This window comes from Carlito syrichta, unplaced genomic scaffold (genome assembly GCF_000164805.1).
Source record: "Carlito syrichta isolate Samal-C Ts95f unplaced genomic scaffold, Tarsius_syrichta-2.0.1 Scaffold307013, whole genome shotgun sequence".
NCBI lineage: Eukaryota > Metazoa > Chordata > Mammalia > Primates > Tarsiidae > Carlito > Carlito syrichta.
In genome coordinates this window covers 30,270-56,776 of record NW_007251109.1, presented here as the reverse complement: position 1 = coordinate 56,776, position 26,507 = coordinate 30,270, and the positions used below count along the sequence as shown (strand labels likewise).

General features: G+C 42.5%; 1 protein-coding gene across 2 annotated transcripts in view; it reads right to left on the bottom strand.

Moving 5' to 3' along the window:
- SIN3A (SIN3 transcription regulator family member A) overlaps positions 1-26,507 on the bottom strand; it is a 70,795-nt gene that overhangs the window by 16,310 nt on the left and 27,978 nt on the right. For both annotated transcript variants that reach the window (XM_008063716.2, XM_021715337.1), the window contains exons 4-16: positions 22,078-22,184; positions 20,818-21,100; positions 19,301-19,552; positions 18,270-18,422; positions 17,975-18,133; positions 14,695-14,784; positions 11,857-11,975; positions 11,093-11,303; positions 10,679-10,795; positions 7,425-7,663; positions 5,664-5,847; positions 3,561-4,134; positions 945-1,114 (exon numbers count right to left, since the gene is read on the bottom strand). In XM_008063716.2, coding sequence (XP_008061907.1) covers positions 945-1,114; positions 3,561-4,134; positions 5,664-5,847; positions 7,425-7,663; positions 10,679-10,795; positions 11,093-11,303; positions 11,857-11,975; positions 14,695-14,784; positions 17,975-18,133; positions 18,270-18,422; positions 19,301-19,552; positions 20,818-21,100; positions 22,078-22,184 — 2,658 coding nt within the window. The remainder of the gene's footprint in view (positions 1-944; positions 1,115-3,560; positions 4,135-5,663; positions 5,848-7,424; positions 7,664-10,678; positions 10,796-11,092; positions 11,304-11,856; positions 11,976-14,694; positions 14,785-17,974; positions 18,134-18,269; positions 18,423-19,300; positions 19,553-20,817; positions 21,101-22,077; positions 22,185-26,507) is intronic.

The following is a 26,507-nucleotide window of genomic DNA, read 5'->3' as shown; positions in this document are numbered from 1 at the left end:
CACTCCAGTCTGGGCGACAGAGTGAGACTCCAACTCAAAAAAAAAAAGAAAAAAGAAAGTCCTGTTTGGAAACTTGTAATAAATCAGCAGTAAAGCTGGGTCTCCAAAAAAAGGCAATAAAGGAGTGTACCAATAATTGACTCTGATCTCTTTCGGAGCTCAGAACTCAAGTTCAAGGAGCTGAAACCTACCTGGTACAAGTTATTTATTATAAGCATATCACTGTTGTAAAGAATACCATATTTACAAATTTTAGGTGCCACAGAAGGAAACACATATCTAACTCAGAGGAAACAGATGAGTGAGGTGGACAGAGTATTGTAAAGATATTAAATGATGCCAGGAATGGCAGCTTATACCTGTAATCTCAGCCCTTTAGGAGGTTGAGGCAGAAGGATTACCTGAGCCTAAGGGTTTGATCCCATAGTTAGCTGTGATAGTGCCACTGTACTTCAGCCTGGACAACAGAGTGAGACCCTAACTCAAAAAAAGAAAGCTGTTAAGTGAGACCTTTCCTGTAAAAAGGATTTCAGGTATTAAACAAGGCCAGTACCTAGAATTCCCAACACCCATGGAAGAGGCAACGTTCCACACTGTGTGCTCAGTTCTGGCAGACAAGGGACGAGACAGGCCAGTAGGGCAGGGAGCCAGGGTCAGGACCACTGCACTCTCTACAGGTGGCTAGCAAGAAAAGGTATGAGGCGGGCTTGCACTGAGGAAAGTAAAGGAGCCAGTGATGTGGCTGAAATACTCCTACTCTGTTAACATGAGAAATCAGACATGTCACTTTAGCCCCCAATGCCCTCCTCAGAACCGTATGTTCATAAACACTGTCACATGAGAAAGTGTTCTTTCCTTTTCCAATAGAAACCTTGCTTTCTTTGCCTGATCCACCTTTAGGGAAGGACTTTCCCCTCACCACCCAGTCTCCACCACACCCTCACCTGTCTGACAATGCTCTGGATCAGTTTGTCCATGGTAAAGGCAATGTAGGCATGAATGGTGAACATCTCTCTCAGCGAATCTTCATACTGTGATGAGTCTATGTTACCATCCAGCAGACTCCGCACCATGTCCAGGAACGCCGGGTAGTAATCTTCTACATCAACATCCACTGTGGGAGAGACGGGATAGGTAAGGCCTTACCCTGCCAAGATAAGACTGGGGATAGAGCACAGGGCACATCCCCCAGCTGGCCTCAACTGCATCTGAAAGAACAAACGCTGGGTATTCAAAATATGCCCATTCAACCCATTGCTGACAGAAGTAAAATCTGACAGGTGGCTATAATTGCCAGCGCTGTCTGTCAGAGGAGATGGACTCTGCCACTTTAACAGTGGCTGCCAACGTCCCAACTGACTATGCTATAAAGACCTTTCTTTCCAGTACTGCTGGGCTCTGCATGACAGGAGAGGGAGGTATCCCAGGGAAGCCAGTTCTTCCAAAAGTTGTTGGCTCCCTTGCTGTGAGAAGAACCTGCTCTCCCGGCCTGCACAAGAGCATTTCTCACATGGGTCACTTGCTCATAGAGTTACTTCAACGAAGCATAAAGGGCAGATGAGAAAAGGCAGACACAGCCAGACTCTAGCACTGGGAAACCTCTCAAGAACAGAAAAACAGGAGTGCAAATTAAATCCTCTATGAATAATGAAGTAATCTGCATTTGTCAAAGTCCTTTTGCTTAAAAATGGATTTGCAACATCGTACTTCACAAACTGCATTAAATGGTCTGTACTTGCTGCACATGAATCATTTCAACCACTGGTAGAATAAATCTTATCAGTTGTTAAAGAGACACTTGGCAACTAGTAGAGGACACAAGGAATGTGAAAGATCTTGCCTTCAGCTTACAAAAACAAGACCCATTTATATAAAGCTCAAAAACAGTCGCATCAACTCTCTAGTATTAGACATCAAGACAGTGGCAGAAGGAGACTACTGGGATATTGGCTATGTTCTGTTTCTTGAACATAGGTATATTTATTCTGTAAAAATTCAATGAGATGTGCAATTCTGATCTATATACTTTTCTACATATACATTGCACTTCAATAAAGTTTACTGAAATGAAAAAAAGTCACAAAGACACTCTTTGTCACCGACTAACTGGTTATCTGTTTGTAGTGTTTGTAGGGGCGGAAAGGCTAAGCACAAAACTGGGCCTATCTCCATCTGAAGTGAGAAACACCCTCTAAAACATACTATTGCTGTGAAGAATGCCTTTATGCCAAAACAAAGTGTAGAATTCAAACCACAGACCTGAAAACACAAGCTGTGATCAGCGTGCAGGATGGCATGATCTCTCAAGGTCAAACTATACTATGTAGGCCTCAAATCAGGTTAAGCCAGTGGTCAAGCCAGGAATAGGCCATTTTATCCCTAATTTCCACCCAAGTAGGTGAAATCACAATGAGGTCCAAAATTTGTCTCTTTCAATCTAGAACTAATCCAGACAAAGATTTATAGAAGGCCAGGGCCAGCCATGCGTGGGCTTCCTACATCAGCAACACACAATACTGGCTATTTCCTCAAGTGTCCAGAAGAAAGGTTTCATGAAAAAAGCTTTTGGCTCACGGTTCAAGTATCTAATTTATGAACTACAATCTGGAAGCAGGCAGCACAGGGCAGCTTCCTTGACCCTCACTCAGGTTCTTTTTCCCAGGTTCTCCATCTTCACTCTGTTTTACCTATTCTACTGTGTCTAACATCTTCTCTTGAATTCCAGTCTCCTTTCCATAAACTATTTCCACTATTGGAATGAACCATGACCCCCCACTGGTTAAACATAAGTCCTGCCCAAACATATCTGAGAAAATTCCCAAGTCTTAGGCATGAATTTTAGATTCTGTTAAGGATTGCGGCTGACATTTTAGTCCCTGTCCTTTCTGGGTTTGTTTTTCTTTTTGTTTTTGAGTTGGAGTCCCACTCTGTCGCCCAGGCTGGAGTGCAGTGGCATGCTCATGGCCACTGCAGCCTTGACCTGCTAGGCTCAGGTGATTCTTCTGCCTCGCCTTCCAAGTAGCTGGAACCATAGGCGTGCAACACTGCACCCAGCTAATTTTTTGATTTATTGTAGAAACGAGGTCTTGCCATGTTGCTGGTCTCGAACCCGTGGGCTCAGGCAATCCTCTTGCTTTGGCCTCCCAAAGTATTGGGATTACAGGCATGAGCCACCACACCTGATTCCTGACTGTCCTTTCAAACACTTTGCAGTGACCCAGAGATATGGCATCTGGGAAAGCAATGACAACTGATACTCCCTTGCACTAGTGTGTTCAGAGAAAACCACTGACTGAGTGTCCATGACTCTAGCACTGTGCAGAGCGCTTTGCGCAAAGTAGTCCCACAAGGCAATAACTAGCACCTCCATTTTGCAGGTAAACAGGTTCAGAGAGATTAAGAAGATAAAGCAACCAGTAAACTGCAGAACCAGAATGTGAACTCTACTTGGGCTCTGTGGCCTATGCTCTATTCATAAAAGAAAGCAGACCCAAGTCTAACTAGGCTCTGAGGTCCTCAACCCCACACATCTTTTGTCAACCAACAGTTCGAGCACTCACTAGGCTCTTTGAGACGCAGCTGGATGGCAGGACTGTCACTTTTGTCTCGTTTTATGCCCAGCACCTCCCGTTCCCACTCTCTTTCTCGGTTTTCTTCTTCAATTTGCCGTTCAGCTTGGGAACAAATACGCAACAGCCTCAAGCAGAGAATCTGGTGTAGTCGCATGAAGATATACCAGTTGTTATTGACATAGAAGAGGTTGTATACTTCATCCATCCCTCTTAATTTTTGAGCTGCTGTGTTGCTAAACAGTAGCTTGGATTTAGGGGGGCTGCCCCCAACGCCATTGTGCTTCTTAGCCACCCCTGTGGCTTCATCTATATCCATCTCTTCTTCTTCCTCTTCCTCCACATCCGAGAGATCACCTCTCTGAGCAAAGAGCAGATCTGGAATGAAATGATGCATGATTTGCTTTATTTTATACTTGTCCTCCTTCTGAATGCCTGTCTGCCTCTTCACATGGTGGATGATCAGAGCAGCAGCATCTTCCAGTATTTGTTTGTCTTCATAGGCAAGTGAAAGGTGTGGACCAACAGGTACGCCAGCGTTCTCTTCCGTAGCCTGCTCTTGCCTCTGACAGGAAAAAGACACGAAAGTATTCTGTGACATGTCTACAGCAGCAACATGCCTATGAGACTACACCACTAGTATACTTCACCATTAACCAAAGTGGCTCTGATCTTAACGATAATTTATGTCCCTCTTCAGAAACAAATAGATAATGTGAAAGAAGTAGCTTGATGCCAAAATATTGGTACTTTCTTTCTTTCTTTTTTTTTTTTGAGTTGGAGTCTCACTCTGTTGCCCAGGCTGGAGTGCAATGGCACACTCATAGCCACCACAGCTTTTACCTGCTGGGCTCAGGCAATCCTTCCATCTCAGTTTTCCAAGTAGCTGGAATTACAGACACATACCACCATGTCCAGCTAATTTTTTTATTTATTGCAGAGATGAGGTCTTGCCAAGTTGCCCAGGTTAGTCTTGAACCCATGGGGTCAGGCAATTCTTTCACCTTGGCCTCCCAAAGTGCTAGGATTGTAGGCATGAGGCACCGTGCCCGGCCAAAATATTGGTACTTTCTAAACTGTGATGAGCTATAGAATACTGGGACAGAATTGGGATCATCTTCCAAAATTCTGGGTTAGTATTTACAGAGGGAATGATATAAAGTCTGGGAGTACGTTAAAATACTTTCAGGGTGGAGATGTGGAGGACAATATAACAACATTAGCAAATATAGACAATTATATTCATGTAAGAGCTCATTTTACTATTTTTTTTTTTTTTTTGAGTTGGAATCTTACTCTGTCATGACCCAGGCTGGAGTCCAGTGGTACACTCATGGTCACCGCAGCCTCAACCTTCTGTTCTGGGCTCTGGTGATCCTTCCACCTCAGCCTTCCAAATAGCTGAAACTACAGGTGCATGCCACCACATTCAGCTAAGTTTTTTTTATTTATTGTAGAGATGAGTTCTCACCAAGTTGTCCAGGTTGGTCTCAAATCCCTGGGCTCAGGCAATCCTCTCGCCTCAGCCTCCCAAAGTGCTGGGATTACAGGCCTGTGCCACCGTACCCAATCTACTATTCTTTTTTAAAATTGAGGATCACACCACTCAAGGAATTCTCAATTGCACTGCATGTGTTTCTATCCACTGCCTAAGACTGAGCTCAGAGAAAGAAGGATTAATTTCTCATTTATCTCTGTTTCCTAGCTCCTAGTACTATTTATATTCCTGGTAACTGTGTTGAAGAAACAAAGGTTACAGGAATTTGGGTGCAATGCTAAATTTAAGGTGTGATCAGCTAAGATGGTCTATATGAATACAAGGGATTATTTGAGGGAAACAGATGGCCGGAGACGTGGAAGATGGAGGTAGGTGGTCAATGAGGAAACCAGACAAATAGCTGAGGTCTACAGGTAAGGCTTAGAGTTAAAAATGGTAGAATCAGGAACAGAAAAGGCTGTGACAGTTATGAAGCAAGAATCAACAGGTCTTGGAGGATCTCACTTTCACAAAGCAAAGGTAATTTCCAAGAATCAAAGCTATGCTAACCGTATAAGGCTAGAATCCTCTCACAGACGGAGAAAGTCCCAGCTTACCTCATCATAGATACTCTCAATTTCATTGAGTAAGCTCTTAGACCTCAGGACCTTGGTGTCATTCTGTTTAAAGTTGATGCCCTGATGGTCCAGAGACTTCAAGTAGTATTTCTCGTTTTGTTCTCGCCACACCTTGTTAAAGCCTCGCTGAGCTTCTCGCCATTCCTCCTCTTTCATCTTCAACCTGAAGTGGAAGGGGGATGGGAACAACACCATACAGGAAATCAGAGAGTGCAGAAGTGAGAAATACAGCAGGCTTACTTCACTGCCAAAGTCGAAGCTATGCTAGGTCTGTCAAAATTATTGGCAACATGAGATAAATGTTATCAAACTAGCCCTGAACTGTTACACAAGGAAATTACTAATTCAGGACTCACTTTGGGGAAGTAATTTATCCTAAAGTCAGGAAGCTTACCTAAAATAGTTACTTCTTTAACAGCATTCCAAAGAATATCTTTGAGATTGTCAGCAAGTATTCCTTGAAAGAGGGTTCCCTTTCTTTGCCAGCAAAAACAAAGTTAATTTTTTTTTTTTTTTTGCTACAGAACTCAGAACATTCACTATGCTGATGGAAATGCAAAATTCCAAGAGCAGAGAACCTGCACAGTAATGTTTCTCTGTCTGGAAAGTTCTGATCAGAACAACTAATTCTAGTACTCCAGAAGTGGAGGACAGAGTAAAAACAAAAACCAGCACTAGACCTGAGAAAAGTCTACATCCCAAAAGCCAGAAGTCAAATGCTACTGACAAGAAAAGGGAACCATCAATCTGTGCCCAGCTTCTAAAGGGAAGACTGGGGAGGAAAAACAAAATCCAAGCATTGTGAACTGTGCAGCAAACAAGAATATTCATCAGGTGATACTGACAGAGAATCCAACTCTTAGCAAAGGATTCCCTGTCTGGTCAAGAGTGGCATGGACTTGGGGTACACTGGGCTCAGTTCAGTTTCTGGCCCCCTACTTGATGCCTTGCCTCAGGTGGCTACAATGGCCTGTCTACACTGAAGCATGATGTGAAGACTTGTTAGGAGACATTCTTGGTAAAAATGGTATACTAAGACTTTTTTAAAATAATGAACATGGGCCAGGCTCGGTGGCTCAGCCTGTACTTCCAGCACTTTGGAAGGCCAAGGCGAGTGGACGGCCTGAGTCCACAGGTTCGAAACCAGCCCGGGCAACTTGGTGAGACCTCATCTCTACAATAAATAAAAATTAGCTGGGCATGGTAGTGCATGCCTATAGTTCCAGCTACTTGGAAAGCTGAGGCAGAAGAATCACCAGAGCCCAGCAGGTCGATACTGGGGTGGCCTGGAGTGTGCCACTGCACTCCAGCCTAGGCAATGGAGTGAGACTTCAACTCAAAAAAAAAAAAGGAAAGAAAGAAAAAGAACATGTATCAAATCTTACAAAGATAAAGAATGATTTTTTGTATTAAAATACAAAGACATTAACAACACTTAGTACTGAGTGGTAGGAACATGGTGGTAGCTTTCTTCTTTGTTCTTTTCTATATTTTAAAATACTCCCTCAAACATACATGCAGAGCACTCCACCACAAACTTTCAAGGTTTTTTTCTCTAATGCTGATTATTACACAGACACCAACACAAAGTTCCACTCTACACCTGCATTCCAAGAACCAGGGTTGGGGAGAAAAAGCAGTCTCATGGGACAGGCAGGTTGAAAATAAGAGCCTCATTTAATGGAACACTGAACCATAGTGAAGTACACTCGCAAGAAGGGTACATTTTTGCTCAGGTACCTCTTGAGGACAATTGGAACGGCAATGGAGGGGTTCTTTCTCAGACCATCAATAATGTCTGCTGCTTTATCAGCGTATATCCTCTGGAGTGCTTTGCGATGGATAACTTCTGACGTGCCCCCGAGGGTGTTGTCCAAGCGAAATTTGGCTTGTTCCTCAGCAGACAAGCGGGAAAGCTTCTTCTGTATTGCTTCTAGAACCCGGATTGTTGCCAGGTTGGTCTCTAAAACTACATCAAGCTAAAGAGAAGACAAAGAAGTGTGCTCAGGACTCAAACCAGAATAAAGCAGTGGTCAGAAGCACAAGGCAGGGAGTTAAATTCCCTGGATCTGAATCCTGGCTCGGCCATACTGGCCATATTAGACTGTTTCCTTGTCAGTAAAACAGGGATCACAGCACCTCCTGCTTTCCTAAGGTTGTTTTCTGAATTAAATTATCCGAATCACATAAAGTGGCTAGTACAATGCCTGGAACATAAGAAATATACAACTAAAATGGGGTAGTGGTAGTCATTACCTCCATCACCACCACCACACTGTCCTTTGCTTAGGATTGCCAATCCTAGACCAGAGGGACCTAACAGGAAACTACTGATACTTTCCCCTGAACTTTCCTGGGTTGCTAAGATCTGTTACAAAAACAATAATCAAAACAATCCCCAAAAGACTGCTCAAAATGAAAAATTAGTCTTCTGAGCAATTTTTTTTTTTGGTATAACCTGAAATATTTAACTATGTTCAAATATGTAAATATTCAACAGCCTTGCTCCTCATCCATTAGTAATAAGAACAGTGACTGTCGTATCTCAAGGAGGTCAATGCTATATCTGTGAGGAACGATTTGAATTCCTGCTGAACTCCTGGCACTTATTTTTTGGCAGTGGCCTTGCCTGTCTTGGTTAAAGATATGACTTGGCAACCTTTGAGTGTATTTTTTTCTTAGACTTAAAATCAGATTCTCTAAATGAGGAACAGAACATGATGTAAATAAGCAGTCTCAAGGATCTACAACCAAATGTTTGCAGAAGTATTCCCTAAGTTTTCTTGTTTTGGGACTTTGGTAGTCATTTTGTCAATTATTTCTGGCCCACTCTGCTCTCCAATTATACACAAGCAATGGATTCAACTTCATGGCTCCCCTATGATTGAATAGGACCATGTAACTTGTTCTGGAAAATGAGCTGTGATGAGGTAAGTGGAAGTAATGTTTATTACTCCTAGGCTAGAGCATCTATGGGTGTGAGATCCTTCTGAGCTCTTTCCCTTTAGTGACTAGTAATATTCATGATGATGGCACTCTCTCAGCCCGGGTGCCCAAGTAATTCTGATGAGTAAAATCTTCTGCTAAACATCAATGTACATGTAGAATGACAAAAACAAAACAAAACCAAAAACCAAAAAATGCACCATTTTCACGAGTCACTGAGTTGTGGGGCTGTTTGTACTGCAGCATTACTAACTTATCTTCAGACTAGCCCATCCCACCAAATCCTAAGCACGTGTACACACTAAATATCCTTCATTTTTACCTTGCAGTCACAGAGGGGAAATGAAGATGTGTCTCTCATTTGTGGGCATACAGATTGAGAAAAAATAGGAATGTCCTGTTGAAGAGATGGCAAGCTCTACTTTCTAGTTCATTATCTAGCCTTATGAAACACAGGTAACAAAGAAATGCATTTTTTTAGTATGTCTCCCCCATGGAAGTTAACACCTGTCATAATTTAGTTTTCTGCGATGGCTGAAACCCCTCATAAATGCTGGGGCAGAAACGGCCAACCACCTGCCAGTGGCCAGGCAGCATGTGGCTCTTCATTAAAAACACATCAGAAGGGCTGTAATCTCAGCATGCTGGGAGACTGAGCCAAGAGGAATGCCTAAGCCCAGGGGTTCAAGACCAGCCTGGGCAACTTGGCAAGACCTCGTCTCTATAATAAATAAAAAAATTAGCCAAGTGTGGTGGCATGTGCCTGTAGTTCCAGCTACGTGGAAGGCTGAGGCAGAAGGATTGCCACAGCCCAGCAGATCACAGCTGCGGTAGCTTTAAGTGTTATACTGCATTCCAGCCTGGGCAACAGAGTGAAACTCTGACTCAAAAAAATAAAGAAGTAAAATAAAATAAAAACACACCAGAAACAGCTTAAGTAAGTGTGATGGGAGAAAACTGGCAAAGAGCTAAATCAGTATGAACTTAAAGAGTAGGCTGGGTATAGTGGCTCACACCTGTAATCCTAGCACTTTGGGAGGCCAAGGTGGGAGGACTGCTTGAGCCCAGGAGTTCAAGACCAGCTGAAGCAACATAATGAGACATCACCTCTACAAAAAAATAAAAATTTGCCAGGTGTGGTGCCATATGCCTATAGTTCTAGCTACTTGGAAGGCTGAACAGGAGAATCATCTGAGTTCAGGAGATTGAGGCTGCAGCGAGCTGGGCTCATGCCACTAAACTCCAGCCTGGGTGACAGAGTGGAATCGTGTCTCCAAAAAAAAGAAAGAAAGAAAAGAAAAGTAAAACATCTCCCATCCATATGAATAAGCAAAGCCAGTCAGTCAATTTAATGTAACAGACATACTAAACAGAGATGCATGTCATTTTACCTCTTTAGAAAAACTAGACTTCCCTTTCTGATAATGCTATCAGTAAACTAGACATACAAACACATTAGGGATTCTAAGCCCACTTTCACATGCCCCCTCCTAATACAGGGGCCCTCCACCAGCTTATTTATTTACTCCACTCTTCCCCTCCCAACTATTTTAAAATAAAGTCCCCAATTTAACTTTCTTTCAAAAGGAGCCAAATCAATACCAGAAATAGGAGAATTCCAGTTCTCATAGCAGAGATGGTTTGCTAATCATGTCAAGATACCTGCTAAGAGTAACAATACACTGATCTTACAATGAATCATTTAAAAACAGCTTCGAGAAAGCCCTATAGGCCAGCCTTAGGATACTGATTTTCTACACCAAGTAAAACACAACAATCGTTGAAATGCCACTCAAAATCCAAAGGATTATTATCTAGTCATCAATGAACAATTTCAGTTAAAAAGGCCAGAGTGGCTTAGATAAGTCAGATAAAAATATACAAATGCATAAAGCATATAAGTACCACAATAAGCATTTACCACTGAAGAACGTGAACCTCTGGCTTTTCAGTCTTAAAAAGTCAGCACTTTCAGAAAGATATTGCAGACAGTCTTTCATTTAGCGTCTCACATTTCCCCAAACTTCAAATGACAAAGGAGCGTGTACCTCAAAGCGTTCATCTTCACAACGATAAATATGTTCTTCATACTGAGTCTTTTTGGAACTAACAAAGGTGGAGTCCTCAGACCACGAAGGGAAGGAAACCCAGGTATCATTTAAAACCTTTGGGCAGAAGAAGAGAGACTGAAATAAAGGCCTAAAAAAGCTTTTGGTGATTAAGCATTCTCAATTAAAAGGCAGACAGAACTCTAGAGGAGGGAGAAACAGCTAACATTACCTCACAGATTTCACCTTTAGAAAGTTTACAAAGGGGGATTAATAAAGGAAGGGTTCTGAATAGAAGGGGAAAACATTTTCTTGATTTCATCAATCATGCTAAGTTCTCTATCTCTGGTTCCACCAACCCCTTCTGGAGAAAGCTGAGGACCCAAGGCTGATGCTTACTAGGAAAGGTCTTACCTCTTTACAGAGAGGCGTCCGTCCTGTACACTTGGGCTGCTGGTAGCTCTTTGGTAGGGCTCGATAGCTGGATCCCAATCGTTTACAAGAGGCGTAATCTATCTCCATGGCAATGCCCTCTGTGGCTCGTTCTTTAGGAAAGGTTTCCAGATGTACAGACTCCTTATAGCCCAGAAAGTTTTTAAACCAATTAAACAATTCAGGGAATTTCCTGAAGAATCAAAGCAGAAAATGGTAAGCAATTAGAAGCATGAGGCAGCTATCCTGAGGTATGAGCACCACCATTTGGTTTGGGGTTAGAAATCTGCTGCTAGGCACAAATAATCGCCTGCTTAAGCACTGCTTCTGAGCGTTTGGTTTCCCCTTTTCTTATAGAATATTCTCAGATCAGTGAAAGTGGTGATAAAAACAACTGCACTGAACCTAGGCAATAACCAGTCATTCTTTTGATTGAGAACATTGCTTTAATGCCCACATAATTCTTAGGTTGTCAAATGCAGTCAAGATTCTAGAACTCTGGGAGAGATTTGTCTCTACAGATATCCAGCACTAGTCAGAAGATCAGGAGATCACTAGTCTTGGCCATTAGTCCACAGATACATCAATCCCTTGTCTATTTTCTCATTCCTTGAGTTGGACTAGAAGACTTCTCAGGACTCTTGGCAGTTAACATTTATGTCAATGGACCAACCTCAATTAAATTAACTTTGTCTATCATCTACTCTCCAAACATGCATCAGAACTAAGCCCCTCATTTCACTTACCCCAGGAAAGGAGACACTAGTTGCACAAGCTCAGCCCGTGAGATCACCTCTTGGTTAAAAATAACAAGACAGCGCAGGAAATTTTCATAGGCCTCTGCGCTCCGAAGAGCCTTCCGGACCTTATGGAGATCACCAGAAGACAATGGTTAAGGGGAGAATTGAGATTGTGGATTACTTTTTTAAAATTGGGGAAACTTGAACTGATATTTGATACTAAAAAATCTATGTTAGCTTTTTTAGACACGATTAACAATTTTGTTTGAAAAAATAAACTTACTGAGATATTTATGGATGAAATAATATCTAGGATTTGTCTCCCAAGCCTAGAGCAGGTGGTTGGTTGAGAGTACATATGAAGCAAGTATGCTGGCAAGGAGCTGGGAATTGCTGGAGCTGGACAGTGACAATGCAAGGGGTCCTTTTACTGTTCTCTTAAATTTTACATATTATACTTAAATTTTTCTATAATAAAATAACAAATGAGTTCCTGGAGTATACCATCTCATGATGTACTTCAGACCACATCAGTGTTTCCCAAGCTCTTGTTGCCTCTCCTAACAGATGTTTTTTTTTTTTGAGTTGGAGTCTCACTCCTTCACCTAGGCTAGAGTGTGGTGGCATGCATGCTCATGGCCACCCCAGTGTCAACCTGCTGGGCTCCAGCGATCCTTCCACCTCAGCCTTCTGAGTAGCAAGAACTATAGACATGTGCTACCATGCCCGGCTATTTTTTATTTTACTGTAGAGATGAGGTCTCACCAAGTTGCCCGGGCAGGTCTTGAACCCGAGGGCTCAGGCAATCCACCTGCCTCGGCCTCCCAAAGTGCTGGGATTACCGGCTGAGCCACTGAGCCCGGCCCTAACAGGTTTACACCAAGAATCTTTGTCAACACTGTTTCAAACGCTGGAAATCTTGAATAATGGCCTCTTAAAATAAGATACTTCTGTCCTCTGACATGGTCCTGGTCCATTTCCTTCCTCTATTTACAATATTGAGCATTTTAATATCCAAAAATGTAAAAATGTTCAAGGGCACAGACAAAGTAAAACTAGTGGATAACCAATCTGGAGTTTTAGTTACAAAAGTAAATATCGGTCGGGCTCAGTGGCTCAGCCTGTAATCCCAGCACTTTGGGAGGCCGAGGTGAGTGGATTGCCTGAGCCCGCGGATCCAAGATCCGCCTGGGCAACTTGGCAAGACCTCATCTCTACAATAAATAAAAAAAAAAAAATGAGCCGGGCATGGTAGCACGCGCCTGTAGTTCCAGCTACTTGGAAGGTTGAGGTGGAAGGATCGCAGAGCCCAGCAGGTCGAGGCTGCGGTGGCCAGGAGCGGCCACTGCACTCTAGTCTGGGCGACAGAGTGAGACTCTAACTTCAAACAAACAAACAAACTAAAACAAAAGTAAATATTTCGCGCTGTAGTCCTTTAGTGGGGACTGCAGACCATCACCAAACCAAGTAGCTTATCAGTAATTCCTGCTCCAGATTTCTGTGTACTTTTTACAACTGCATCAGGAGATACTATATAGAATATAAACTTTTAAAGAGCACACCTTTTATACTATACACCCTATTTACTTTTAATTTTTATTAGTTTTCAAACATACACAAAAGTAGACAAGTCTAATGAATGAATCCTATGTACTCACCCAGCTTCAATGATCAACATACAGTAAATTTTGATTCCTCTATGCCCATTTGCCCTACTGCTGAATTTTAAAGCAAATTCCAGATATTTCATCTATATCTAGTATGTATTCCCAAGAAAAAGTACTCCTAAAACAATATCATTACTCTTAAAAATTAACTTATTTTCAAAAGACTCCTCAACAGTATCTAATATTGAGTCTATGCTAAGTTCAACTGTCTAATGCATGTCTTTTAAAAGTTTGTTTCTAAAATCAGAATCCAAGTAAAGTCTGCATGCCACATTTTTATATATGTCTAATTCTTATTTAATCTCTAACAGTTCCCTCTCCCTGTCCTTTTCTTGCCGTTTAATGGTTGTGACTTGAACTTCTACATTTACTTAAAAATACCAAGACCTCAGATATGATTCCAATCACAGCCATGGACTCTTAATTTTTTTGCAGTACTCTCTTGCAAAAGGCTCACACAGGCACAGCAGAAAAAGAGAGCAGGAGGTCCCAATCATGGACTTGTTAAATCATTCGCCTTTATGCAAAACCCCAGAGGTACAAGATAGAGTAAATCACCACAGATCGATCCAGGATGGTTTCTGCCAGTGAAAAGTCCAACAGTTGCCAGCTACCCTGATCAAAGATGCCTGCTAATCACCAGGTCAACTCCCAGGAGGAAGTCACACAGTCTGTGTAGCCAAACTAAGGAACCACACAACACCATTTACACCAATCATCTCAACTTGGCTGCTCATTAGAATCACCTGGGGAGCTTTGAAAACACAAGTACATCAGAATTCTCAGGAATGCTATGTATGTGCATACCACAAAAACATATCACAACAATTAGAAGATTATAAGCCACCAAGTCCTCAATAATTGGCGCAGGCACCAGCACCGACATTACTCACTGCACAGACCTGGATATTTACAGCAGAGTTCTCCAAACATCTGCTGAGAGGAACAGGATGCATTCTCTAAAAAGCTGTCTTTTGCCTCAAACTGCTTCACAAAACCAAAGCAGACAATGCTACATTTCTCTAGTTGTGCTAACAGTGCTTGCAGACTGGATTCAGAACTTAGAAACTATGTTACAAAATAGAATACCCTAATCAGCTTGATACCTTTAAACAAAATCTTGGGGATGGGTGATTTTCTTTTGGTCAGTATCAAATTGAACTCACACATTACTCACCTTGTCAAAGAATAATGATTCAGTTCCTACACCATGCTTGCTGGCATCTGCCACAGAAGAATCCTTTAGACTGAGCAATTTGGGTTTCTTCTGCAAAGAGGGACAAATAAAAATATGTAAGATTCAAAGAGTGGATTTATCTGAATTATATTTTCTTTCTCTCTTTTTTTGACAAGGTTTTACTTTGTTGCCCAGGCTAGAGTGCAGTGGCATGGTCACAGCTTACAGCAGACTCAAACTCCTGAGCTCAAGCAATCCTCTGCCTCAGCCTCCCAAATAGCTGGAACTACAGGCGTGTGCCACCATGCCTGGCTAATTTTTTTCTATTTTTTGTAGAGACGGGGATCTCTGTTGCCCAGGTTGGTCTCAAACTCCTGCACTAAAGCAGTCCTCCCACTTCAGCCTCCAAAAGAGCTGTGATAACAGGTGTGAGCCGCCATGCCCTGCTGAATTATATTTTCATCTGTGTTCAAGAGTTCCATCACTGAAACCACTACTTATCAATAATTTGAAACAAATGAGAAACTTGAAGCTAACTCACTTTACACCCTCAAAGATTTCTACTAGTCTTCTCTATTTTAGTTTGCCTGTCAGTTTCTTCCTCCACCAGAGGTTCACAGATCATTCTAGTCCCAAAAATAAGTCTTTCCAGAAATGACCATGGCATTACTGTGACAAGTTTTCAGAATTAATATCCTCACGTTTTCCAGAGGCCAAAAGTAACTTTTTTTTTAAGTTGACATCTCACTCTTGTCACCCAAGCTAGAGTGCAGTGGCATACTCACGGCCACCAAAGCCTCAACCTGCTGGGCTTAGGCGATCCTTCCATCTCAGCCTTCCAAGTAGCTGGTACTACAAACACCATGCCTGGCTAGTTTTTGTGATTTATTGTAGAGAAGAGGTCTCACCAAGTTGCCCAGGCTGGTCTTGAACCCCCAGACTCAGGCAATCCTCTCACCTCAGCCTCCCAAAGTGCTGAGATTACAGGCTGAGTCACGATGCCCAGCCCAAAAGTAATTTTATTTAGAATCTAATGCCACTGCCTTATTTTCCTACTTGTTGAGGGAGAAGAGGCTGTTTGTAAAAAGAGATGGTACCCTAGGCAACATAGCAAGACCTCTGTCTACAAAAAAATCAAAAAATTAGTCGGGAGTGGTGGCATGTGTCTATAGTCCCAGCTACTCAGGAGGCTGGGGCAGAAGGATCTCCTGAGCCCAGGAGGTCATGGCTTCAATGAGTCATGATTGTGCCACTGTACTCCTGTCTGAGTAACTGAGCAAAAACCTTGACTCAAGGGGAAAAAAATAGATGGTGCACATTGCCTGAAGCAGGACAGAAATCAATCTTTAACCTTTAATCATGTTTCAGTTTAAAATTTTATGAAAAAAGCATAGCTTATTTTCTCAATAGAAGAAATAATGGTCTTGTCAGCAATATCCACTCAAACTAATTTGGTATTGCTCTTTTAAAGGGAATGCAGAGGCTATGGTACAAATCTGTCACGCAAGAAGTTACTTTGAAAGCTCTACCTCTTACTATGTGAGATGAAATGCACACACTGAGAAGTCACGCATCTACACTGGCCGTCCCAGAGTCTACTCCTTGGGAGCCGCAGCCTCTGCTTACACTGCCTAAGGAGAATGGGGGCAGAGCACACAAAGCCCCCACACATGACTTCCACCTGTGGGCGATCAAGCGTGGAAGAGCCAGCCCTCAGGGAGCAAGTCCCAGAGCTGATTCTTACTAGTCACATAATACTCGACAGAAGTGAATAAAAACCACGACTAGGTCTGACTTGTTTTCAAAAGGTAAAACCTCTACCAAACCTAAAAAATGAGAATCCTTCGAAAGTGTCAGTAACAACTAATACGTCAGTCCTTGTAGTCTGACTAGTCACCTATTACAATTAGAAATGTCACTAACTTTTGTATTCTTTAAATTCTACATACACATCTATCTCTTCCATATTAATACTACTTTAGAATTCACCGAAGAATTCAATATTCAACACACACAACTAGCCCTATCCCTATCACAGCTGTACTACATTGAAGAAGTGAGCAAGCTTAGCTTTTTGCAGGCAGATCATCAATGTTTCCTGTAATAAAAACATCAGGTGAAACAGGCTACTAACAGGAGTTTAATAAGACTTCCCTCTGCTATAGCCCAAAGGTCCTACCTTGGAGAATAAAATGACACAGATAAGTTCTAGCAACCCAATAAGGAACTTTGAGCAGGACAGGCCTCTAGACCAAAAAGAAATTGCCAAAGCACAGGCACTTTAGTCACAAGAGGGCCCCAGAGACCATTCACTTATTACTGAAACAATTATCAAACTAGAAAATCTTCCTTAGTGCATGGTAGATTTAAAGCATCAAATCAGGCTGGGCTCAGTGGTTCAGCCTGTAATCCCAGCACTTTGGGAGCCCGCGGGTTCGAGACCCACCCAGGCAACTTGGCGAGACCTCATCTCTGCAATAAATAAAAATTAGCCGGGTGTGGTAGCACACGCCTGTAATTCCAGCTACTTGGAAGACTGATATGGAAAGATCACCGGAGCCCAGCAGGTCAAGGCTGCGGTGGCCGGAAGTGTGCCACTGCACTCCAGTCTGGGTGACTGAGTGAAACTCTAACTCAAAATAAAAAAAAAAAATAAAAAAGTAAAATAAAGCATCAAATCAGAAGAGGGTAAAAAATTTTAAGTCAGGCAGGGTGTGGTGGCTCAAGCCTGTAATCCCAGCACTTTGGGAGGCCAAGGCGAGAGAACTGCCTGAGTCCAGGGATTCAAGACCAGCCTGGGCAACTTGGTAAGACCTCCTCTCTACAATAAATCATAAAATTAGCTGGGCATGGTGACACATGCCTGTAGTTCCAGCTATTGGAAGGCTGAGGCAGAAGGATCACCTGAGCCCGGCAGGTTGAGGATGTAGTGACAGAGTGAGACTTCAACTCAAAAAACAAATTTTAAGTCTTGGAAACAGTGCATAAAAAATTAAAGAGATAACAGTTCATAGCAAAGAAGAAAGACAATAAAGGAAAAAATAGTAAGAACTGAAAAAAAAAGCACAGTAATCCAAGCAATTAGTGTTCTTTTAACATTCTTTTGCAAAATCAGATAAGAAGCTTTGCACCGAGTTTCTGTGACATATACCAACTTGCTCCAAATATCGAAGATCCAACCGTCAACACACTTGAAATAAGAACATGTGACCACCCCTAGAATACCTGTCTGCTGGAATCGCTTGGGAAAGTCAAATGAGCAGTCGCTGCCCATGCTCACCTTAACTGGAGGGGTGGCTCCTGTTCCAGAGTGCCTGCGGATCTGGCAGCCATTCTGGCTGGGCCTCTGCGGTTTGTTGTTCAGCTGGGGCTTCTTCACAGTGCCTCCATGGTCATTTCTCACAGAATCTACCTTCTCAGCAGTTGTTTTGCTTAAAAGCTGATTATGAAACATAAAAGAGATAATGTTCTTATCAATGCACGTATCACAGAGGAAAAGTCCCCTTCTGATCAAAGCTTTCTAATTTATCTAGGATAATAATCCTAAATAGTGTAATTCCTCTAAATGAACTTACCACGGAACTGTTGGCATCTGGTAGGAACTGCCCAAACTCTGACAACAGATCCTCCTGGTTTTTAAAGAGCCGAGCCACCTGGGCATACACCTCCTGCTCCGTCAGCGCTGGAGTGTAGTTCCCTCCAGCTTCCTTGGCATTCCTCTGCTCTTTCTGATGAATTGAAAGGCAAAGACATCTTATTAGATGGCCACTGTTTTGCATCACTCACCTGTGCACACTTTCTGGCATGTCTGATAGGAGCACTGTTACGTTATCTACTTAGGCTGCACTTAAGAAGAAAGTTGGCCAGGCTTGGTGGCTCGGACTGTAATCCCATGCTTTGGGAGGCTGAGGTGAGTGAATTGCCTGACTCTGTAGGTTCGAGACCCGCCCGGGCAACTTGCGGCAAGACTGCATCTCTACAATAAATCAAAAATTAGCCAGGTGTGGTAGCACGCGCCTACAGTTCCAGCTACTTGGAAGGCTGAGGCGGAAGGATCGCCTGAGCCCAGCAGGTCGAGGCTGCAGTGACCGGGAGCATGCTACAGCATTCCAATCTGGGTGACAGAGTGAGACTTCAACTAAAAAAAAAAAAAAAAAAAAAAGCAGAAAGTCTATGTTCTCAGCACCTGTTGTGACACCAGACTTTTAGGTTAAGAAAGAGCAGAAGACGGTGGGTGTCAATTAATTTTTTTTAAAACTAGGGCAAAGTGAATGCCCAGAGGGTCACTACCAACTAAAAAAACACACAGTATAAAAGAAATTTCTCCTCCTTCAACTGCAGATTAATTAGACCACACAAATCATCCTCTAAATTTACCAGATAAAAGTTATTCATTTCATAAGAAAATACCTTTAAAAATTCTGCTTGGATGCTTGGGGGCAGTCACACCAGGCAAATAAAATTGGCTTTATAAACATCATAGTTTCTAACTGGTTAATTTCCTATAAGAATTAATGAACACAATAATGGTTACTTAAGTTCTTCTTGGACTAGATGCTGCAGAGGGTGGCCTGATCAAGAGAAACTGAACAGGAAATCCTCTTACCTGATATGTGTGCAAAATCTCCAGGAACGCTTTGTAGATGTCTGGCTGGCCCTGGAATCTGTTCTTGATCTTATTAACATAGTTGATGGCATGATTAAACTCCACAGGCTGATTGTTCTGCAAGGATGGGGCGGTTCCCAACGAGATTGTCACTGGTGTGTGAGGCTGGACCGGTGGAGAACGTGGGGATGCATATGGTGGGAGTGGGGGAGTCTGCTGACTGGCTGGAGTATGTGCTTGTAGTTGGGAAGGCTAAAAAGAAAAAAGTCTTTATTCTCCTCTGGCGCACAGATGATTTGACATAGGGAAAGAAAAGTTCAAACTAAAAAGAAACAAGATGTCTGATCAACTCATATACTTTATTACTTAGGCTAGGCCACTTCAGCCCAGCTCAAATTCCACTGGGCAAGGGCAGGAGCTGCAGAAGCTTCCCTCATTCTAATGTAAATATTTCAGTTTCAAATTTCCTAAATAAAACCTTAAAACTGCAGCCATTTCCAGTAACAGGGAATAACTTCATACATAATTTTTAAGCTCACTAGCTCAGCAGGTACAGATAGAAACTCATTCTACAGAAATCAATTATTGCAGTAACTCCATATGAAAAAGTCTCCTAGGTCAGCTCTGCCCAACAGAACTCTAAGATGATGGAAATGTTCTTTATTTGCACTGTCCTGTTCAAGAGCCACTAACCACACGTGGCTACTGAAACTTGACATGTAGCTAGTGCAAATGAAAGACTGAATTTAACTAATTTCGATAGTCATAGGTGGTACTGTATCAGACAGTGCAATTCTAGACAAAAACAAAATAAAAAACACCTTGGCCAGGTGGGATGGCTCTCGCCTATAATCCCAGCACTTTGGAAGGCCGAGGTGAGAGGATTGCCTGAGCCCACATCTCTACAATAAATCAAGAAAATTTAGCCAGGCGTGATGGCGCATGCCTATAGTTCCAGCTACTTAGAAGGTTGAGGCAGAAAGACTGCCTGAGTCCAGCAGGTTGAGGCTGTGGTGGCCATAAGCATGCCACTGCACTCCAGCCCAGGCAACAGAATGAGACTCTGACTCAAAAATAAAAGCCCAAAACACCCATAATTACCACCACCATCATCAACAGATCGTCTGCTTTGCTTGATAGGACCTAATCTGGTAAATTAAACACGTTTTATATAATGATAGCCATATGAACAGTAGCATAATTTACCCATGGTACGATGACCATTCCTGCCTGTGCTGTCAAAGTACTGCTACTAAAAGTTAGCACCTGTGGGAATGTTCATGGGTGTATAAGCAGAAATGGAAAACAAGAGTGTCTTTGAAGGTTGCTGATGTATTGATTTAAATATGTGTCTATATATGTAATGTGTAAACGCGAAGCATGTCTACTGACTACTGCACCTTCTCTGATGAAACCTTTGTAATTTGAATCTCTAAGTCTTACATAAAGGTGAAATGTCAAAGAAGGATGCTTTCTAGGGATGCATTCACATGATACAATATTTTACAAATGCTCACCTTGCTGACTTTGGCAGGTGGGGGCTGAGGAGCTGGCTGGGCAGGAGCTGGGGTTGACTGGGCTGAAGGCTGGGAAGGATGTTGGGGTGGTGGCTGAGGCTGAGGCTGGATGCCATGGGTAGGAATCTGATGAACCTGGCCAGGAGTTGTCACATTCACCATGTCATTGGTTTGCACCTCAATTTTGTAGCCAGGGGGCAAGAAGGTGTTGAATCCCATTATCAGGTCGGGGTGACCTTTGAACAGCTGGGACACACGACTAATCACTCCTGGAGTATCGATGCTGATAAAAACAAAGAGACAAGTGATGGCCGAAAAGCTTGACAAATGACCTAGTTAGAAAAAAGTTGACTGTAGACTAGGTTTTCTCTAAATAGGAAAATAGATAAAAATCAACCTGCACATTAAAAAAGATTAACAATACAGGCTCGGTGCCTCAGCCTGTAATCTTGAACTTTGGGAGGCCGAGGTGAGTGAATTGTCTGAGCCCGCGGGTTCGAGACCTGCCTGGGCAACTTGGCAAGAACTCATCTCTACAATAAATCAAAAAATTAGCCGGGTGTGGTAGCACACGCCTGTAGTTCCAGCTACTTAGAAGGCTGAGATGGAAGGATCACTGGAGCCCAGCAGGTCAAGGCTGCGGTGGCCGGGAGAGTGCCACTGCACTCCAGTCTGGGCGACAGAGTGAGACTCCAACTCAAAAAAAAAAAATTAACAATATACAAAGAACTCTGAAATTCCAAAGCTTTAGATCCAAAGACACTTGGTCACAATTTTAAACAGAATATGCATTCATGACAATAATCCTATCAAGCAGACACTCATACAATAAACAGAAAGCTGCAAATCTCAAACAAGATCCAATCTTTCATATACTAGTATACATTATTTACTGGGCATGTGTGTACATTGTTCAAGATAAGTTACTTTCTTACAACAGTGAACCATGCCAGAATATCATGTTATCTTAAATCAATTCAAAAATCAAGTAGCCTAAATCATTACCAGCACTACTTCCCTACGAGAGGAGATGCACTAAGAGAAATTTTAGTTAAGAAAAATTTACCAAGAGGGAGAAAACAAAAGTCTAGTAGCTGTAATTTCCATCAAAAAGGCAATGCATAAAAGTTGAATCCCCAATATTCAACCCCCCAAAAGAAGCATCCTTTAACTTCTAGCATGTAAGAATAACCTATATCCTCCTCTGTCCAAAATCTGCATGCCAAGCACTAAGTTCGAGAACAACCACACGTCTTTTACCTCTGAGATTTAAATTCCTTCATGATGTCAAGGAAATCATTGTAGACCTGAGGCTGACTACCAAATTGCAGCTTCACCTGGTCAAGATAGGACAGCGCATCCTCCACCTGAGGCAGAGAGAAATCTCAAAATTATAAACAGAAAATCAGCCAAGAATTACAAATAACAAAAGACTTATGCCTAAATATACTTAACACAGTAAATGAAATAGAAATATGTCGAGAAAGTATTAAAAGTTAGTATGGATGCCAATAACAAAACTCAAGCTTAAAATAAAAATCCACTGATAAAATCTGTATCCTTGCCTTGGATAACTTGGAAAAAAATGAACAGTGAAGAATAATCACATTAATATATCACTCATAGCCAGGCTCGGTGGCTCAGCCTGTAATCCCGCACTTTGGGAGGCTGAAGTGAGTGGAATGCCTGAGACCGTGGGTTTGAGACCCACCAGGGCAACTTGGTGAGACCTCATCTCTACAATAAAATCAAAATAAATTAGCCAGGTGTGGTAGTGCACTCCTGTTGTTCCAGCTACTTGGAAGGCTAAGGCGGAAGGATCGCTGGAGCCCAGCAAGTCGAGGCTGTGGTGGCCAGAAGCATGCCACTGCACTCCAGTCTGGGTAACAGAATGAGACTCCAACTCAAAAAAATAAAAATAAATAAAAAATATATCACTCATTTATTCATTTCACAAGTATCTATTAAGCAACAACATGCCAGGTCCAATGCAGGTAAAAAGGATTCAACAACAAATAATTCACAGCTCCTACTCTATAGACGTTTGTTCACACCTAGGTGGAAATTACAGCACAGTAGAGTCAGTAGGTAATCACTGAATGCCCAGAGAGGACATGAAAAGGGCACCTCTTTCCTCACCTTCCCTAGAAGGTGACGTCTACACTGAAACCTAAGAATGAGTCCAAATTAGCAGAAGACAGACCAGTGAAGAAAATCAGAGGAAGCTGCATGGGCAAAAGCCTAGACAGGACACCATATGGTGCATCTGGAAATCTGAAAACAGTTTAGTTTGGCTGGAAGATTTGTGGTGGGGAAGAATTGGAAGGAAGAGTAGTAAAAGAAGAGAAGAGAAAAAGCAGGATCTAGATTCTGAAAGAACTTGTAAATCTTGTTAAAAAGCAATTTAGATTTTGATAACCTGCATTTTCATATACTCAGTTTTGCTACTGTGTTGGAAGGAAATTGGCACAAGGGCAAGATAGATTGAAAGGAGGTAGGATGACCAATTATGCTTCAGGGATAACTGAATAACTCATGTGAGAACAGTGACTTGAACTGCAGTACTGGCTAGAGAACAAGAGAAAACTATAGATTCAAACACTTTTTAGGAGGTAGAAGTAACAGGACTCAGCCACTGGTTGAATATGGGAGATACACCACAAAGAGGAACAGGGTTGAAGAGCAAAGAAGTTATGAGTCTGGGCCAGGTGCGGTGACTCATGCCTATAATCTCAGCACTTTGGGAGGCTGAGGGAAGAGGACTGCCTGAACCCAGGGGTTCAAGACCAGCTTGGGCAACTTCGTGAGACCTTGTCTCCACAATAAACCAAAAAATTAGCTGGGTATGGTGGGCACACCTGTAGTTCCAGCTACTTGGAAGAATGAGGCTGAAGGATCACCTGAGTTCAGCAGGTTGGGGCTGTGGTGGCCATGACTGTGCCACTGTACTCCAGTCTGGGCAACAGAGTGAGACTCTGACTCAAAAAAAAAAGTTATGAGTCTAACTTAAGACGATCTATATTTTATTTATTCAGGAGATAGCCGACTAAAATATCCACTAGGTGTTTCCTGTTTTGTCTGGAGTAATTTTTTTTTTTTTGGTGGTATAACTGAAGCCTAAATATTTAAAAGTATACAAAATGCCAGGTTTAGAAAAGTTTCACAAATAAACATCTGATTTAATATAAGTCAGACACTTTAGATACATTGTGAAATGGAACATTCAGCCGGGCTCGGTAGCTCAGCCTGTTCCCACGCCTTTGGGAGGCTGAGGTGAGTGGATTGCCTGAGCCCGGGGGTTCGAGACCCGCCTGGGCAGGCGAGACCTCATCTCTACAATAAATCAAAAATATTAGCCAGGCGTGGTAACGCGCACCTGTAATTCTGGCTACTTGGAAGGCTGAGGTGGAAGGATCGCCAGAGCCCAGCAGGTCAAGGCTGCGATGGCCGGGAGCGGCCACTGCACTCCAGTCTGGGCAAGAGAGTGAGATTCCAACTAAAAAATAAATAAATAAAAGAAATGGAACATTCGTAATCCATTAAATGATGGTATGGTCTGAATGTGCCTACCAATATTCATATGCTGAGGCTGGGCATAGTGGCCCACAGCTGTAATCCCAATACTCTAGGAGGCCAAGGCAGGCGGACTGATGGAGCTCAGGAGTTTGAAACCAGCCTGGGTAACACAGCAAAACCTAGTCTCTACAAATATATATATAAATAAATTAGCCAACAGGCACCTGTAGTCCTGCTACTCAGGATGCCTGAGAATTGTCTGCGTTCAGGAGGTCGAGGCTGTTGTGAGCCATGATCATGCCATTGCACTCCACCGTGGGTGAGAGTGAGACTCTGACTCAAAAACAAACACACAAAAAAACAATTCATATGTTGAAACTCAACTGCCAACATGATAGTATTATAAAACTAGACCTTCAGGAGGTGACTGTGAAGCCCTCATGGATGGCATCAGCAACCTTACACTAGTACTGGTCCGTTTTGCCCTTCTGCCTTCCGGAGTGAGGACACAGGGTTCAAGGTACCATCTTGGAGAGAGTTCCGGTTCTCACCAGACACCAAACTGCTGGCGCCTTCATCTTAGATTTCCCAGTCTCCAGAACTTCTCCAGAAGTGTGAGAAATAAATCTCTATTACTTACAAATAAATTACCCAGTCTCAGGTATTTTGCTATAGCAGCATAATAAACTGAGACAAATGGTATTTCAAGAGTTTCAAATCTTGCAGCCAAACTATACTGTTTTCAGATTTCCAAATGTACCATATGGTGTCTTGTCTAAGATTTTGCCCATGCAGCTTCCGCTGATTTTCTTTTCTTTTCTTTTTTTTTTTTTGAGTTGGAGTCTCACTCCGTCACCCAGACTGGAGTGCAGTGGTCACTCCTGGCCACTGCAGCCTCGACCTGCTGGGCTCCGGCGATCCTTCCGCCTCAGCCTTCCAAGTAGCTGGAACTACAGGTGCGCGCTACCACGTCCAGCTAATTTTTTGATTTATTGTAGAGATGAGGTCTCGCCGAGTTGCCCGGGTGGGTCTTGAACCCATAGGCTCAGGCAGTCCACTCACCTTGGCCTCCCAACGTTCTGGGATTACAGGCTGAGCCACCGAGCCCGGCCTCCGCTGATTTTCTTCACTGGTCTTTACTTCTGCTAACTTGTATTCATTCTTAGGTCTCAGTGTAGACATCACCTTCTAGGAAAAGTGGGGAAGAGGTGCTCTTCCCACATCTTTCCTTTATGGCCATTGTTAACATCTTTTTTATGGCCATGGTTAATCAGAGTATTTCAGTGTTGCCAGAGCAAAGATTGTATACGTGCTGAATCCCACTTATTTGATATCAGTTTTTCTATACTTTACAATAACATGACAATTTCTGCTGAAAATCAATGGACTATTTAATTCATAGTATGAACTTTCCGTGTTTAAATGTTTCATTAATGACCAAGTTGACTGAACACAAAACTCATTAATTATGCAAAGGAACAAAGACTTTGGAAAATATTAAAGTCTTCACCGCAAGACATTAAGAGTTCAAAAATAAACAAACATGATATGGTATAACTACTACAGAGAGAGAAAAAGTACAGAAACTCAAAAGAAGGGAGGGAGATATGTATATGCTTAGAAAAGAAAGGTACTGAAGGCCATAGTGAGCCACTGTTTAAAAATGAGTTATAAAATAACACTATGCTTCTAAAAGCCTGATGACACCCACATTATCAATGAGACAACTGCATGAAAGAATAGTGAAGATATTTTCTCATTAACTAAAGTATATTCAACTCTTGATGAAAGCATGTATACAGTCCTAGGAACTACAACTTAAGAAAATAGTAACTTGGATGCAGTTATTTAGAAACTCAACATTTCAAGAAGCACGTGGGAGACCCTTACACTCTGCTAAAAAATTTTCTCAGCTGGCTGGGCTCGGTGGCTCAGCCTGTAATCCCGCACCTTGGGAGGCTGAGTTGAGTGGATTGCCTGAGTCTGCGGGTTTGAGACCCGCCTGGGCAACTTGGCGAGACCTCATCTCTACAATAAATCAAAAAATTAGCCAAGCATGGTAGTGCGTGCCTGTAGTTCCAGCTACTTGGAAGGTTGAGGCGGAAGGATCGCTGGAGCCCAGCAGGTAGAGGCTGCAGTGGCTGGGAATGGCCACTGCACTCCAGAGACTCCAA